The sequence below is a fragment of the Symphalangus syndactylus genome, chromosome 3 (genome assembly GCF_028878055.3).
Source record: "Symphalangus syndactylus isolate Jambi chromosome 3, NHGRI_mSymSyn1-v2.1_pri, whole genome shotgun sequence".
NCBI lineage: Eukaryota > Metazoa > Chordata > Mammalia > Primates > Hylobatidae > Symphalangus > Symphalangus syndactylus.
This window is the reverse complement of record NC_072425.2, coordinates 121,906,719-121,923,762: the sequence shown is the minus strand read 5'-3', so window position 1 is coordinate 121,923,762 and position 17,044 is coordinate 121,906,719. Positions and strand designations below refer to the sequence as shown.

General features: G+C 36.9%; 1 protein-coding gene and 1 long non-coding RNA gene across 2 annotated transcripts in view; one reads left to right on the top strand and one right to left on the bottom strand.

The window, feature by feature from the left end:
* LOC134736032 (uncharacterized) overlaps positions 1–17,044 on the bottom strand; it is a 54,003-nt gene that overhangs the window by 4,749 nt on the left and 32,210 nt on the right. Inside the window, exons 5-6 of the long non-coding RNA XR_010119715.1 lie at positions 13,119–13,173; positions 634–750 (exon numbers count right to left, since the gene is read on the bottom strand). This is a non-coding gene — a long non-coding RNA (uncharacterized lncRNA). The remainder of the gene's footprint in view (positions 1–633; positions 751–13,118; positions 13,174–17,044) is intronic.
* The window catches only part of LOC129479583 (caspase-4), a 28,348-nt gene that overhangs the window by 4,809 nt on the left and 6,495 nt on the right, over positions 1–17,044 (top strand). Inside the window, exons 2-5 of the mRNA XM_055272944.2 lie at positions 11,080–11,334; positions 14,070–14,179; positions 14,979–15,152; positions 16,298–16,532. Coding sequence (XP_055128919.1) covers positions 11,080–11,334; positions 14,070–14,179; positions 14,979–15,152; positions 16,298–16,532 — 774 coding nt within the window. The remainder of the gene's footprint in view (positions 1–11,079; positions 11,335–14,069; positions 14,180–14,978; positions 15,153–16,297; positions 16,533–17,044) is intronic.

The window sequence follows — 17,044 nt, the reverse complement described above, 5'->3', positions numbered from 1 at the left end:
ACCATTTGACCCAGCCATCCCATTACTGAGTATATACCCAAAGGACTATAAATCATGCTGCTATAAAGACACATGCACACGTATGTTTATTGCGGCACTATTCACAATAGCAAAGAGTTGGAACCAACCCAAATGTCCAACAACGATAGACTGGATTAAGAAAATGTGGCACATATACACCATTGAATACTATGCAGCCATAAAAAATGATGAGTTCGTGTCCTTTGTAGGGACATGGATGAAACTGGAAAACATCATTCTCAGTAAACTATCGCAAGGACAAAAAACCAAACACCACATGTTCTCACTCATAGGTGGGAATTGAACAATGAGAACTCATGGACACAGGAAGGGGAACATCACACTCCGGGGACTGTTGTGGGGTGGGGGGAGGGGGGAGGGACAGCATTAGGAGATACACCTAATGCTAAATGACGAGTTAATGGGTGCAGGAAATCAACATGGCACATGGATACATATGTAACAAACCTGCACATTGTGCACATGTACCCTAAAACCCTAAAGTATAAAAAAAAAATAAAATAAAAAAAAAAAAAAAAAAAAAAGAACAGCTTAAGGGATAGAAGCAAGATAGAGTCGGTTAGGTCTTATTTCTTTCACTGTCGTAATTACCTCAGTTATGATATTGCAAAAGCAGTTTCAATCCCTCCATTTGGGTTTTCTAATAGCTTAATCTTAAGGTGTAGGCTATGAAGATGGAAAAAGGCCATCGATCACTCTGGCTTCTTCCTGCTGACAGGGGACACAGTGGAAATTAGAGTGAACCCCAAGGTGAGAAGAATGGAACCACTTTGCAACTGTCTGAGCATACTCATGCAGGACTGGCTGGGCTTCCAGTGCTTGGAATGCAAAAACATTAGTACTTTCCTCTGTAGTTTTGCTATAATATTTAAGCCAACAGCCTCCTGTAAGGTAAATAACAAATCCTAGGATAAGGAGTACAATTCTCAATTTTAAAAGCAAAGATTTGAAAGCATTGATTTGGGGACTTCTAATCCACAAAGAATTTAGGATTTAGTCCAAACTGTAGGAAAAAACTCAAGGAAAACTAACAACAGGTATATTATATGTTTTCTTTTGAAGCATAATTTTTCTCTCCAGACCCTAGTTTTATTAAAAATAAATTATGATAGAAGTAATGTGTTTACCAAAATAAGCTTTAGTCTTACTGTACTTGGCCTGATTATTTGCATAAAGTGCAACAAGAATAATTATTTTCTATTTAGGCTGTTTTTTGTTTAAATTGGCTTTGATGGAACTCTGTTCTATGAGGAATCTCAGATAAGACTTCTTAAGAGCCGATCCCAACCATGTATTTTTACTCTTAAATACCTATGAGTTGGGTAAATTCCTCTCCTCTCAAGGTCCCAAGATAACTTGGAGCTCATGAACCTGTTAGAAAGTGATATTCTTTACTTACTACAGATCAAGAACCTTGTACAAGGACTCTGTGTAGACAAGGTATGAAGCCAGATTCCCCAAGGGGCTTTTATTGGCTCTATAAGTCAACTTTGATTCTTTAAGGGAAGTGTGCCATTCCAGTCAAAGCCTTGGTAAAATAACCAATTTCTCCAATTGTGTCATGTTACAAAAGAAAACAGATTTTTATTGTACTTATGGAATTAGCCATGCTGCCATAAATTGAGAATACTTACAAAGAGTTTCCAAATTCTGGAGAAATCAGGTAGAAAAAATATGCTTCAAAAATTTTTCACAGGAGTGTATTTTACCTACTTATTAAAAGTTGCAAATATCTCTAAAGAAGTAAGTTATCTTGACTCTGAAAACAAAAGGATTACTGACATTTAAGACATCAGCCCTCCATGAGAGTCCTGGAAGTTTCGTTTTTTTCCTCTATTCCAACAGCACAATTTTTAAAGTTATCTGAGACCTGCACTCAGAGTCCTATATCTGATTATAAACTGCCTTTTGAAAAGGACCAAGGCAAGATAAAATGTCTGTGGATGACAAAAGTCTATAGACACTATTAAAGCTATAACTGACTAGGAATTTTGCTTACTTCTGTGGCATCCAACAATTTTACATAACAATTATAATTACTAATAATGTACAGTAAATTATATCAGAATTATAGAAGTTTATATAAATACACAGACATACAGAAATTTCAGCACTTGTAAGATTTTTTATTTGCCAGTTGTTAATTGGATTACTGGCTTCAGAGTGGAGCCCTTGGAGGAACAGAGCCAGGAAAGCATGCATTTTTTTCTGAGCTAAATAAGCAGGCACAGCTGAAGGCAAAGACAGATCTCCAAAATGAAGGATGCCATTTTATACTGGATCCTGGATCCCCAAAAGGAAGGAAATACTACTGGAGAAGAGAGTGCAGTGCTTCTAACCTGCATTTTATTGCAAGGCAACCTAAAGCCAATCAGCCCATTTTGAAATCAGCCCATCCCCCATGGAAGTCTCATCTCTCAGTCAGGCATGGGGATGTTTCCATATCTTCCAGGTGGCCCGGAGCATGCTTCTCTGACCCAAGTGTGCAAAGAGCCAAGTTTCCCTCCGAAAATACTATTAGCCATCCCTTAAAGTATATTTCCTACCTAGTTATTATATACCAAAGCTATCTCATAATGCAAAGTAATTTCTGATATCCCCAAAACTCAAACCGTCAGACAACACAATGCAAAGCAGAACAGAGCCTTTGATTTTGAGAGGGATCCATCTACTTTTAATTCATTGGTTGTCATGAAGAAAACAGAGGGTTTTTTTGTTTGTTTTTTGTTGTTTGTTTTTCCCAAAATGGGGTCTGTGGTGCCTCCCGTTTTTCCCAAGGAGTCCCAGGCTACCAGAAGTTATCTTAGGGCCTCTCATGTGTGCATTGAGTGGCAAGACAAAAAATGGAGAAAAATAATTCGGTTTACTAAGAAGAAAAAAACCTTTTTACAGAAAAACAAGATCCAAGAAGAGAAAAACATAAAGGCTTTTTAAATGTATCCATACCTTGTTTATTCACTTTTAATTAAGCTGACTTTTAACCATAGTGCTCTTAAAAAAATCCTTTTAAATTTCTTATTACCCAACTTTAGTCTTGCAGCCAACATTTCTGGCTTTTGAACTTTGTCAAAAGTAACCTCCCAGTTGCTTCAAAGACTTAGTAAGCAGTTTCTTTTTACAAGATTTAGAATTTCACCAAGGTAGTTCAGAGAAAGGAAAATTCAAGAGAGGAAATCAGAAGCTATCCATGGGGTTGTGGGGGAACCTCATTAAATGACAAAGTTATGCAAATAGCAAACCAGAAAGAAATCATTCCAGAAGACAACAATAGAGCTGGGGCCTCTATTGTCAAAAGGCAAAGTCTTAGCTACTGAGTTACAGCATTGAGCAGTTTTCTATTGCTATTCTAAGAAGTAGACTAAAGAAGCCACTTTTAACCTTGCCAAGGCTTTTAACTGCTCAAGAAAAATTTTTAGGGCTGGATGGTATAAACCAAAAGAAAGTATCCACATATGGTCACAAGATGAAGCTTTTAAGGAGGCCAAACAAGACAGAAATTTCATACAGTATTGGTTTCAGGGACCCATAGCAAAGTTTATAATTGGCCAGCCTGCTGAGCTGGCTTGAAAAGCAGGCTTATAGGGGTCCTAAACCCATGTTCTATCTTGTGATACCCCTCTTTCCATTACAGGACACTGAAAGACAAATTCTTAACAAAAATACACCAGATTTGCTACAGGCTAAGACTAGTCTTGTAAATTCTTTTTCTATTAATCAAACCTTTACAGAGAAACATATAGTGATGTTTACTGTTTACACAGATGGAGAAAGAGAGAGAGACCAGAAACCTAGCTGGTAAGAATTTCTTACTCTTTTTGCTGGCATACCAGATTTCTGGGTTCCCTTCCTCTGCAACTTCCAGAAGAACAGAACGACTTCTGATCACCCTGCTCACCTCACCATAGTTGTGGGGTTCAAGCCACTTTACAAGAGAAAATCACCATTTTCTGTTTTATGGAAACATAGGCAAGATTCTTAAAATGCAAGATGCTGCCCAACTGGCTTCATGGGGAACCATTTAACATTTTCTATCCCAGCAGAATTCACATAACAAAACAGACACTAGTCACCTCGTTCAGCACCCAATATCAACCTGGCAAAACTCAGACTTTTTCCTGTTGGTCCCTGTTGTCTTTGATCCACTCCAGGTGGGGAGGCATGACCTCAGAATAGTAATTCACAATGGGGTCTCTGGGTAAGGCAAAGGGCAGATAGTCACCATGAGACAGGCCTGCTGAGCTTTCTCCAGGGCTCATCGAATGTAACCAAATAAGAGTTCTCTGAGTTAGGCCTGCTGGACTTCCTTCAGCAATTCCTTCTGAGATTCCTTCCACATACATGAACACACACAAAGATGAGACAGACAGAAGGCCTTCCAAATCAGATGATCCCTAAACAGGAACTCCAAGAGTATCCCTTCCAAACTATCCTCCTATTCTCTGTCTGAGAAATCTCAAAATTGTCCTGATTGAGGAGAAGTCTCCTGAACCAAGACTCTTCCTACTAGTTAGAGCCAACCGAGACCCCAGTGGAGCTAAACAGATACCCCGTGGTGGAGCTACAAACAGACACCCTGCAATGGGGCTACAGACACCCCATCACAGAGCTACAGACCAGTCAAGAGAAGGAAGGAGGCATTAGCAGTGCCTAGTATATTCACCAATGCTAACATCCTGCAATGGGGCTACAGAAAGACACCCCACTATTGGGCCACAGAACCAGTCAGGAGAAGGAAGGAGGCATTGGCAGTACCTAGGATACTCACCAATCCAGACATCCTGCAATGCAGATACAGACAGAAACCCTGTGATAGGGCTACAATTAGAGGACATCTCTCCAGGATTATTTCTCCACTGCAATTAAATGCATGCACATTGGGTTGGCAGTGCCTGCCAGTGGAGACAGCACCAGAGCCAGCCCCCAGTCCAAGAGAACTAGGCGGCCACTTGGGCTAGCTTCCAGATCCATCGCTGGAGGGGGGGCACCAAACCATAGGCAGGTAGCCACAAAGGCTTTCCCAGTCTGATTTCGTTCATTGTTGTAATTTCCTCAGTTATAATTTTGCAAAGGTGGTTTCATATTCCTCAAGAGTTGAGCCACACTTAAATTTTATTCATTTGTTCCTACATGGACTTGACTACTGATTCAGTAAATAATTAATAAATATCCCCCGAATGCCAAAAATAGTGCAGATATAGTTCATGGCCCCTGTCCTCACAGAGCATAAATTCTAACAGTGGATAGTGATAAGTAGGCTGGGAATCACAGTTAAATGGAAAAAAAAAATGGCTGGATGTGGTGGCTCACACCTGTAATCCAATACCAGCAATTTGGGAGACCAAGATGGGTGGATCACCTGAGATCAGGAGTTCAAAATCAGCCTGGCCAACATGGTGAAACCCCATCTCTACTAAATATACAAAAATTAGCCAGGCGTGGTTGCGTGCACCTGTAGTCCTAGCTACTCAGAAGGCTGAGGCAGGAGAATCGCTTGAATCCGGGAGGCAGAGATTGCAGTGAGCCAAGATAGCACCACTGCACTTCAGCCTGGGTGACAGAGTGAGACTCTGTCTCACAAAAATATATAAATACATAAATAAATAAATGGAGACAAATATGCTACTCTAAGGAGATACAAGGTGCCGTAGGAGCATATACCTCTGACACTGTCTCCTCTGGAAGAATCAGAGAGGATTCCCTTGAGAAAATACCATCTAATCTGATACTTGAAGGATAGACAGATAGACAGAGAACAGTTCAAAAACTGGAAGAAATTAGAAGCGGGGGTGCTGAAAATATACAGATCCCTAAGTAGAGACTTGATTCCCTGAGAAAAGTGTCATCTAATCTGAGACTTGAAGGTTAGACAGACAGCAGTAGGAAAACAAGAATGAATGAGAAGGTAGGGGCTGGAAATACAGAGATCCCTAAATAGAAGCTTTCTAGAGATTAAATGAAGGGCAGAGCATTTTGAATGTAATGAGCAAGGTGTGAACAGTATCAGAAGATGAGTGAATGAGAAGGCCTAGATTAGAATAGGCTGAAAGTTTTCATGGTCAAATCTAGATATTGGAACACTCTTCGTTGCAAAGAGAAGAACAGAAGGGATGGAGAGTAGATTGATAAAGTTCTTATGAATTTATTTCTTAAGAAAGAAAGGATGTTGGCCTGAATAGAAGTAATGAACAATTAGAATTGAGAGAAGTGGTCAGATTCTGAAAATGTTTAGCAAATAAAATCGATGCAATGTGAATTAAGAAGGGAAATAAGATATAGGGAAGGCCAAACAGGTTGAATATCACCAGGTTTTGCTGCTTTTTTGCACTTGGAGTATAGATATTATTTACTAGTATATGGAAAAGAGAATGATGGAAATGAAAAAACGAACAGTTCATCTTTGTAAGTTGAGTTGAATGAGGTTGTGAGATGTAGTTATCTCATTGTCTATTGGATGTATGGGTTTCAATACCGACATCCACATCTGGGCTGAATCCATAAATTTAAGAATGATGTATTTATTCTTTTAAGCATATAATGGATGCCATCAGAACGTGTAGATTATACCTCAGGCCATACTTTTAATTTACTTATTTATTTATTTGACAAATAAACATTGTATATATTTTCTATGTATAACCTTCTGCTTTTATGAGTTTAACCTGTTTAGATTGTATGCATAATATGCATAAGTGAGATAATATGATATTTTGTGTTTTGGTGCCTGGCCTGGCTTATTTTACTTAATACAATGTTCTTCGTGTTCATCAATATTGTCAGAAACGATAGGATTTACTTCCATTTAAAAGCTGAATAGTGTTGCGTTGCGTATATAATCCACATTTTCTTCATCTATTCATCTGTCTGCAGACATTTAGGTTATTTTATATCTTGGCTATTGTGAATAATGCTGCAATGGAAATAGAAGTTCAGATATCTCCTCGAGACACTGATTTTCCAATTTTTGATATATACTTAATAGAGGGATTGCTTGGTCATATCTTTAGCCCTATTTTTAACTTTCAGGGGTGTCTCCATATAGGTTTCCATAAAGACCATGCTAATTTACTTTTTTTTTTTTTTTTTGAGACAGTCTCACTCTGTTGCCTAGACTGGAGGGCAGTCGTGAAATCTAGGCTCACTGCAACCTCTGCCTCTAGGGTTCCAGCGACTCTACTGCCTCTGCCTCCTGGGTAGCTGAGATTACAGGTGCCTACCACCACACTCGGCTAATTTTTGTATTTTTACTAGAAGCAGGGTTTTACCATGTTGTCCAGCCTGGTCTAGAACTACTGACTTCAGGTGATCCGCCCGCCTTGACCTCACGAAGTGCTGGGATTACAGTCAGGAGCCACTGCGCAGGGACTAATTTACGTTTTACCAACAGTGTACAAGAGTTTCTTTTTTTCTACATCCTCTCCACCATTTGTTATCTTTTGTCTTTTCGGTAATAGCCATTCCAACAGGTGCAAAGTGATATTTCATTGTGACTTCAATTTCCCTGATGGCTAGAGAGGTTGATCGTTTTTCATATACATATTCTCTGTATGTCTTCTTTTGAAAAATGTTTATTCGGGTCCTTTGCTTATTTTTAAATCAGTTTATTTTCTTTCTATTGAATTGTTTGTGTTCTTTGTATTTTGCATATGAATTCTTTATCAGATGCATGGTTTGCAAATCTTTTCTCCCATACTGTTGATTATCTCTTTAATCTTTTGATTGTTTCTTTGACTGTGTAAAAGCTTTTTAGTTTGATATAATTTCATTTGCATATTTTAGCTTTTGTTTCCTGTCCTTTTGTGTCATATCCAAAAATCATTGTCTAGACCAATGTTATGAAGCTGTTCCCCTCTGTTTTCTTCTAGTAGTTTCACAGTTTTGGTTCTTACATTTACATATTTAACTCATTTTGAGTTTATTTTTGTATATGTTTAGAAATTTTTATTCTTCTGCGTGTGGTTTTACAATTTTCCCAATATCATTCATTGAAGAATTTGTTCTTTCTCAATTGTGTGTTCATGAAAACTTTGTTGAAAAGTCAAATTAATGTAAATAATTGGGTTTATTTCTGGGTTTTCCATCCTGTTCATTTGCTCTCTGTTTCTGTTTTTATGCCACTACTGTGCTATTTTGATGACTGTAGTACTTTGTAGTCTATTTTGAACTCAGATAGTGCGATGCCTGCAGCTTTGTTCCCTTTACTCAAACTTGTTTTGCCTATTCAGGGTTGTTTTTTTTTTTTGTGATTCCATATAAATTTTAGGATTTGTTTCTATTTTTGTAAAAGCTGCCATTAGAATTTTGATAGGAATTGTATTGTATCTTTAGATTTCTTTGGGTATTAGGGACATTTTAATAATAGTAATTTTCCAGTCCATCAACTCAAAATATATTTCTACTTATTTTTGTCTTCTTCAATTTCCTCTATCAATATTTTATAGTTTTGAGATTTGTTATTATTGTTGTTATTTTTGAGACAGGATCTCATTCTGTAGCCAAGACTAGAGTATAGTGTCACAATTACAGCTCACTATAATCTCAAATTCCTGGGCTTAAGCAATCCTCCTACCTCAGACTTCCAAGAAGCAAGGACTATAGACACATGCTACCATGGCCAGCCAATTTTTTAAATTTTTTGTAGAGACATAGTCTCACCATGTTGATCGGGTTGGAGTTTTATACTTTTATGTGTACATGTTTTTTACCTACTTGGTTAAATTGATTTCTAAGTATTTTTGTAGCAATTTAAAATGGAAATTTATTTTTTAAAGATGGTTTATTATTATACAGAAACACTACAGATTTTTATATGTTGATTTTTTTTTATCCTGCAATTTTCTTGAATCTGTTTATTTGTTCTAAAAGATTTTTGGTGGATCCTTTAGGGTTTTCTGTATATAAGACCATTTCATCTTTAAACAGGCACAATTAAACTTCTTCCTTTCCAATTTTGATGCCTTTTATTTCTTTTTGTTGTCGAATTGCTCTGGTCAGAACTACATTGAATAGAAGTGGTAAATGTGAGTATCTTTGTCTTCTTCCTGATCTTAGAGAAAGAGTTTTCAACTTTTCACCATTGAGTATGATGTTAGCTATGTGTTTGTCATAGGTGGCATTTTTTTGTTAAAAACTCTTCAATTTTATTGCTTATTATATTTCTTCACATATCATTTATTCAGTCAACACTATACTAGTTTACTGAGCACACAAATAAATAAAACAGAAGCCCAGAACTCAGGTAGTTTGGATATCCCACACACTCATCTGTGTACTGTTTGCAAATCACACTGTGTTGCAACATCTGTACATGATGTTGCAAGACTAGTATTTTTGCTACCTCTTCTCAGAAGCCTTTGTGATCTCACCTATTGGAATGTACTAATGTTTTCTGAGCCCCTTAAACATCTTGTCTATATTATTTGAAGAAGCTCTTCGCCAACTGTCAGGCAATGTAGTTTGATGAATTAAGAATGGGGGCTCTGGATTCTGAACCCCTAGATTTCAATTCTTGTTCCCAGTTACTATATACTCGGTGTTCTTTCACATTATTTGAGTCAATTACTTATTACCTTTCATTTTCCATATAAGAGAGGTTAATATATGTTTTACATGGAATTTTTGTGAAATTTCAGTAATGCACTTGGCATGATGAGGGCTCAATGAATATTAACTATTTTAACTGAACTGTATCATGATTAACTATATAGACTATGGTGAAAAAAACAGTATTTGAATCCTAATTCATGTGATGTGACACAAGTTATTATTTAAATGGTGAATATAAAATAGGGAATATAATAACTACCCCACTGGCTTATTGTGAGGGTCCAGTATATTAACATTTGTAAAACCTTTGTTACAGTGATTTGTAAATAATAATGATAATTATAATAATGATTTAAATTTTTTATATGCATTCATTTTTTATTTATAACAAGTACATGGGAGATATTATCCTTTATTAAGTTAATTTATATTAGGTAACTTTTTTCCTGGTTTGTAATGTCTAATGTCTTTCTCATAATAGCTGCCCAATAAACATTTATGAAAATATTAATTCAAGATAACCCAGACAATGAGGCTGGTGCTTCTGTGCCAAAGCTTTTGTGCAGTGTCCTGACATGATTTCTTTAGATGTCATTTTGTGTCAACACTATCCTTACATCTACATGGATTGTATAATTGTCTTCATAGCATTGATTGAGAATTGATAATATATCCAGCATTTCTGTGTACAATCTGCCAAAATCACATCTGTTGTATTGAAACAAAGGATTTATTACTTTGATATCTATATTTCCTTATAAATATTCAAATTACTCTAAGGAGTAATACATTAACATGGTGTCAAATTAAATTAATCCACCACACTGGAAGATTAATAATCAGGTTACTTTCAATTTTAAATTTTCATTGAGAACAAGATTTGAAAGAATTATAAATATAGATGCACTCATCCATTTATTCTTTAATTTATGTATTTAGCAAGCATATTAAGTACTTTTAAACATTTTGAATACAAAGATATGGGTATAGGATGCAGGTTAAAAAAATGCAAATTCAAAGATATAGTTCTTTCACCAAGAAAACTAAATACAGAAAAGAGTAAAAATCATATAGGAAGTAAAAATCTAGTAGGAAGAATTTATATTCTAGACAAGAGCATTGACTTTCCCAGGAATATATATTTTAGGCAGATCATTATCACTATGGGCTGTGAACCAGTAAAAGAGAAAAATGAATACAGTGGATGACCAGGAAGTTAGCATTAGGTCCAATGCCACAGAAGGAAGATGAGAAGCTAAAAGAAAAGAAAAGAAAAAAGAACAAAAAAGAAAATAAAAAGTATTAAGTGGCAATAAATTGTTAAACAACCTGGTAGGAATTTGATGAATGACAGAATTCTATAGGTACAAGAAGACAGATGGTGAAGTAGGACATACTTTCAGAAGTATTTCACATTATAGAACTATATCTAAAGTGAGGGTGAAACTCTTTAAGCTGTGCCCACAGTTAAAGGAGTCTTTCTATTTCTAACAGAAGGCAACCACAGAAAAAAGCCACTTAAGATGTTGGAATCCCTGGGCAAAGATTTCCTCACTGGTGTTTTGGATAACTTGGTGGAACAAAATGTGCTGAACTGGAAGGAAGAGGAAAAAAAAAAATATTATGATGCTAAAACTGAAGACAAAGTTCGGGTCATGGCAGACTCTATCCAAGAGAAGCAACGTATGGCAGGACAAATGCTTCTTCAAACCTTTTTTAACATAGACCAAATATCCCCCAATAAAAAAGGTAAGACTGGATCTTTTACAATGAATGTCTCAATTTTCCCTGAATCTGTTTAACTCCAAGGCCTAAGCAGTGTCTTCTGTGATTCCCCTATCTTTCCCTTCCAAAACTATCATTTTCACTAAACCTATCTTTGTCCTTTTAGAGACCACTTCCCTTTTGTGGGGTGGAATCCAGTTTACAATCAGCTAAAAGGCTGAGTCCTTGTGTTCAGACTGTGTACAAAAATAGTTAATAGTTCACACCTTGTAGTAAGGGACACATAGAACTAAACCTAGATTCTGTCACCTGTGACCTATGTGACTTCCTGCAAGTTGCTTAACTTCCCTAGCTCCCTAGTTATTAGTCTTACCATCTGTGAAATGAAGACAATTCCAGTACTTTCTCATAAGATCGTCTAAGCCTAGAAACATTATGATGACAGGCACCACAGGCCAACAACTCCCATGATATTAGCTCTCATCCGGAACTCTCTCCTCTGAACTCCAGGATCATTTAGCTCTAGCTGCATATTCAACAGGTCTACTTGAGTGTTTTGCTGGCATCACAAAACAAATACAGCTAAAACTATACACTTTGTTCCCCAGGACAAAACTGTTGCATTTTTATTCCCTTTTCATCTCAGTAGACAGAAACAACATCTACCAAGTTTCTCCCACCAGAATGCAACTGGTTTCTTCACCAATTAATAACAGTAATCAGTAGTTTTCTTGGCACACAGCAGATGCCTAAATAATGTAGGATGAATAAATAAATAAACAAAGTATATGCATTCAATAAATATTAGTTTTCATAATTATTATGTGGATGCTATGAACTAGACTTTTCCAGTGCTTACTTCTGCGAGTTATGATAAGGAGAATCTCCATAAAATGTCTAAAATTTTAAAACCTCTTTTCAGAACTTTTGACCCAGATTGAATTATGTATTATTAAAGGTTAAATATTATCATATTGAAGTTCACCAGAGACAGACTCAATTCCCCCCAGAATTTAAGCTGAAATCTTGAGCCATGAAGTATTACAGATTACCAATAATGATAAATAGTGATAAACAAAAGGAAATATAAATTGTTGAGACCTCACTATATCAAATGAGCTTTTTCAATCAGCACTCCTCTGTGAAGAAGGGGTGTTCCTACCAACAGGGAGCACATGATAGTATAATAGTTGTCCAAGATTATAAGAAGGTAGCATTCTCATTAATATTTAAACTGATTCCTTTGCAGGTTTTTAGTTTTTTTCTCAAACCTGGGGTGGCATGGAAATAATCTCCATTTTCAAAAAGTCAGTGATACTGCAACTAATGGGAATTAGAATAGAAGTAATAGAGGCTTCAGAATGGTTTCAGCAAACTCAGATATCACAATGAGCATTCAATTCTAAACTGAAGTAACGTATCTGATTAGCAGAGGCTGTGGCAGGAATAAGGCAGCTGCAACCCCTCAAAGGAGGGATCTACTGTCTCCCTGGGCTCTATCTGCAGTTGGAGTCCCCAGAGTGATCCCAGGAAACTTTATGTACACTGCCAGAGTACCTAGAGTGTACCCAGCTCTGTTTGGGCAGCAGTCTGCAGTATAATATGTACTATCTTGTAATAAAATGATTTGCTTTCATGCTAATTTTATTATTGGATGTAAGATCGAAATTCTATCTAATTTCTAATTTTACCTAAAAACACTGTATCTCACATACACATATAACGATCATTAGGAGATGACTAAGTTAGGAAGTTCTCCAAACCTGTAAGTGAACTGGAAACAGGAAACTTTGGATTAGAAAACATACCCTCTGACCAGGGAATATCCAAGGATCCAGCATGTCTTCACATTGGCAGAATTTTCTGAAATAGGACCGAAGGTCATATATCACTGTGTAATCTATGAAAAGAGATGCTCAGAAGGTTTGATATTCATACACACTCTTACAACTTGTTACATCTCCAGAGCTCAGACTGGCTGGCTTTACAAATAGCTGGCTTTACAATTTGCACAGGGATAATTGAAGTTCATTTCTTCTAGAATCATTAAAAATTAACAGTAAAGTTGCTAAAAAAAATAATGCCTTGAAAGTACAAGATTCAATATTCTGTGGTTTGGTGTATATATGTATCTGTATGTGTAGTGGGGATTAGGAGGGGACGATTACTGCAAAATGAGATTTTGTTCCATCCTGTATGGGATAACTATTAAGCATTTGGCTTGTGGCTAAAAATACATGTTAAAATAATACTTTTTGTATGTTTTGTTAAATAAATGTTATTAGAATTAATTTTACCTGTTTAATTTTACTTTTTACGTGTGATAGTAGAAATTAAATATTGGACATGGAACACACATTAAATTTGTAGTAGATAGTGTTCTGACAACTATTTACTGAGTATACTCTTGCACAGACACAATAGAAAGTCCACACAGATAAATGAGTATCCTGGAGTAAAACCTTTGGAAAAATCCAATTCTTTTGACTGTATAAGGAAAGGCCAAATTTAACCCCAACATCATCGACATGTTTTCCCCAGAATGATCAGAATCTATGATTACATGTTTGGGTGGATCTGCTTTTCTATCTTTTCCAGTAACAATACATCTCCTGATGTAGAATACTCGATATGATATACAACTAAAACCCCTATATGTGAAGAAATCTTCCCAGGACGTCTTCTCTCTCGATCTTCTTAGGTGATAAATTGGGTCACAGAAGCAGAAATCACAATTTATGTTATGCAATATCCTGCAGCTCATCCGAATATGGAGGCTGGACCACCTGAGTCAGGAGAATCTACTGATGCCCTCAAGCTTTGCCCTCATGAAGAATTCCTGAGACTATGTAAAGAAAGAGCTGAAGAGGTGCTATGCTATCAATATGAAACAGAAAAAAAGAAGAGAAATCATTGCTTTCCTTCAGTGCACCATTTCGTACAGCACTAAATGATTGGGCGTGGGAATGACAGTAACCATTTTCAATAATGCTTTTACTAAGGGAAAGATTATGTGACTTCACAATGATACCAATCCTTTCTCAATCCATGATGCAGATCATTTTTTCATGAGTTGAAAGAAAATTGGTATTTCTATTGCTCCTGTATTTATTCTTGCAATTATTTGGATTTTATGGCAATTGTAGCATTAGCCATGGAATAAACATATTTGGAGGATAATATAGCTGACTTGTAATTGGTTGCACTCTAGTTGAAAAGTCTAGACATGAAGGATGCTTGGGAAATATAATTAAAGCTTGAAAAACATTATAAATTTATGTGTTAAAAATAGTAACAAAATAGCTATGCTTCCAAAGGCAAAGATTTTTGCTGTATTCATTTTTCATTGGAGTCAATGACAACATCTCTTGTTTTGTATGAAATTTGACCTGAACTTTGAATGCTAAGAAAGATTGGAGTAGGTGAAGAAGAAAAGGGAGAAGAAAAGGGGTAGGAATTATCTAGTTTCCTCAAGATTCTTAATAACCATTTCAGATATGTCCTGGTTCTTTCCCTGGGTTCTTGAGAGAGAGAAAGTCAGCGTCTTTTGATACAAGTTAGAGCAGAGAGCAGCTGCATGAAGACTTGAAAAAGCAAAACTGATAGGCATAAGGAGGCTGAAAGGAGACTTGAGTAAATTAAATTTATTGCATCTCCATATCTTGCAGATCTATCCAATAAAGGAGAGAAACGACCGCACACGCCTGGCTCTCATCATATGCAATACAGAGTTTGACCATCTGCCTCCGAGGAATGGAGCTGACTTTGACATCACAGGGATGAAGGAGCTACTTGAGGGTCTGGACTATAGTGTAGATGTAGAAGAGAATCTGACAGCCAGGGTAAGAATCCCTCAGCCGCCACAAACACATGCATATTCAAGACACATCCTTCTAATAACTACCTAGCTTCAAAGAGCTCAACACGGTTTAACAACCTCTGGGTGTGTGTGTGTCTGTGTGTGTATACAAAATAGGAGTACTAGACTGGTAAATCTATGTCTCTTTGGTCCTCCAAATATCCTCAATTCTGGAAAACTAGACTAAACATGACTGACACGTGTTTTCACGTTTCTTATTGAATTCCAAAATCATGTGATTGGGATGCAGCCCCAAGAATCCCCAGTAAATTATAGAGTAATGAATGTTAAATGGCAGTACACTTATAAAGCAAATATTGAGTCTTAAACTTGGTGCTAAGAGCTATTCCTAACATTGGGAATAGGTCTGTAAATGACACAGAAAGTTCCCAGCCAGCATTCATCTAGGTTACAGTAGAGAGAAACAGTGAAATTGTAAGAACAAAGACAACTTCAAGCACCAGGTGTGCACATGTGTGTCTACAAAACAGCGCCAAGACAGCCAAAAGTAAGTAAAAAGAAAAGAAAAAGGAAATATGAGACAGAATTGTAGGGTGGGGAGCAATGTTTTTGGGTTGGTTGGAGATGGCTCTGGAAAGACATGAATGCAGCGCCTTCAAAGTAGGAGACGCTACCTGTGAAAGAGCTGAACTGAAAATGAACCTGGCACATGAGAAGCACAAAGAGAAGACCAGTGTGACTAGAGGTTGAAGGAGAAGGGACATAGTATGAGGGTGGTGTATGGTCAGGCCAGAAGTTTGATTCTATTCTAAGTATAGTGGGATGGATTTTACAAAGAACGTGGTGTGTTGCATTTATAACACATGACTCTTGGTAGGTAAGGAGAGAAAAGATTGAGATGGAAAAGAAAAAGTAACATGAGTAACACATAACAATATACAATATACTAAGAAGACAGTATGTCAGCAGGAAGAGAAAATGGGAATCCACAGCCCCATACAGAAGGAAAAATAAAACCATAAAACAGCTGTCATGACTGAGTAAGCACTATGTGAAGCACCATGACCTGGATGTTACGTACATTTCTTGTTTCACTCATGGTAAATCTAGGAGGTCCTATTAATTGCGATGCTTCTCTGACTGAAGTTAGACATTGCTCTTTTACAGGATATGGAGTCAGCACTGAGGGCATTTGCTGCCAGACCAGAGCACAAGTCCTCCGACAGCACGTTCTTGGTACTCATGTCTCATGGCATCCTGGAGGGAATCTGCGGAACTGTGCATGATGAGAAAAAACCAGATGTGCTGCTTTATGACACCATCTTCCAGATATTCAACAACCGCAACTGCCTCAGTCTAAAGGACAAACCCAAGATCATCATTGTCCAGGCCTGCAGAGGTGGTGAGTGCTGAGACTGAACATCTAACAGTTATGAAGGTGTATGCACAGGATTGTGATGTTTGGTTTATATTTAGGGGCAACAGTCTTAGACCCCATCCAGTGCAAATAAAGTACATTGAATTCTAAAGAAACTCTACCTAAGGGTCTGGTATAACAAGAAATTGTCTCATCATAATTAGTGGAGAAATTTCTGTACAATTTTATCCACAGTAAGTGGTGAAGGAGATCATCAGAATCCCCAAATCAAAGTTAAACAGAAATACTCAAACTTTGGAATGGAATCATTTTCATGATAGCTTGATTTGTAAATGTTTTACAGACATTTTGACATTGTGTGGTTTGAGAAGAATTTCATTTGAAACTGGGGGCATTATGTAAAACAGCATCCCTTTTTCTTATAATTATTGAGGGGGAAATTAGTAAAGAGATCAGGGGACTTTAGAATGTTGCAGTTCCACTTTGCTCCAGAGATTCAACTGCCTCATGGCTGGCTGAGGATGGTGGCTCATGCC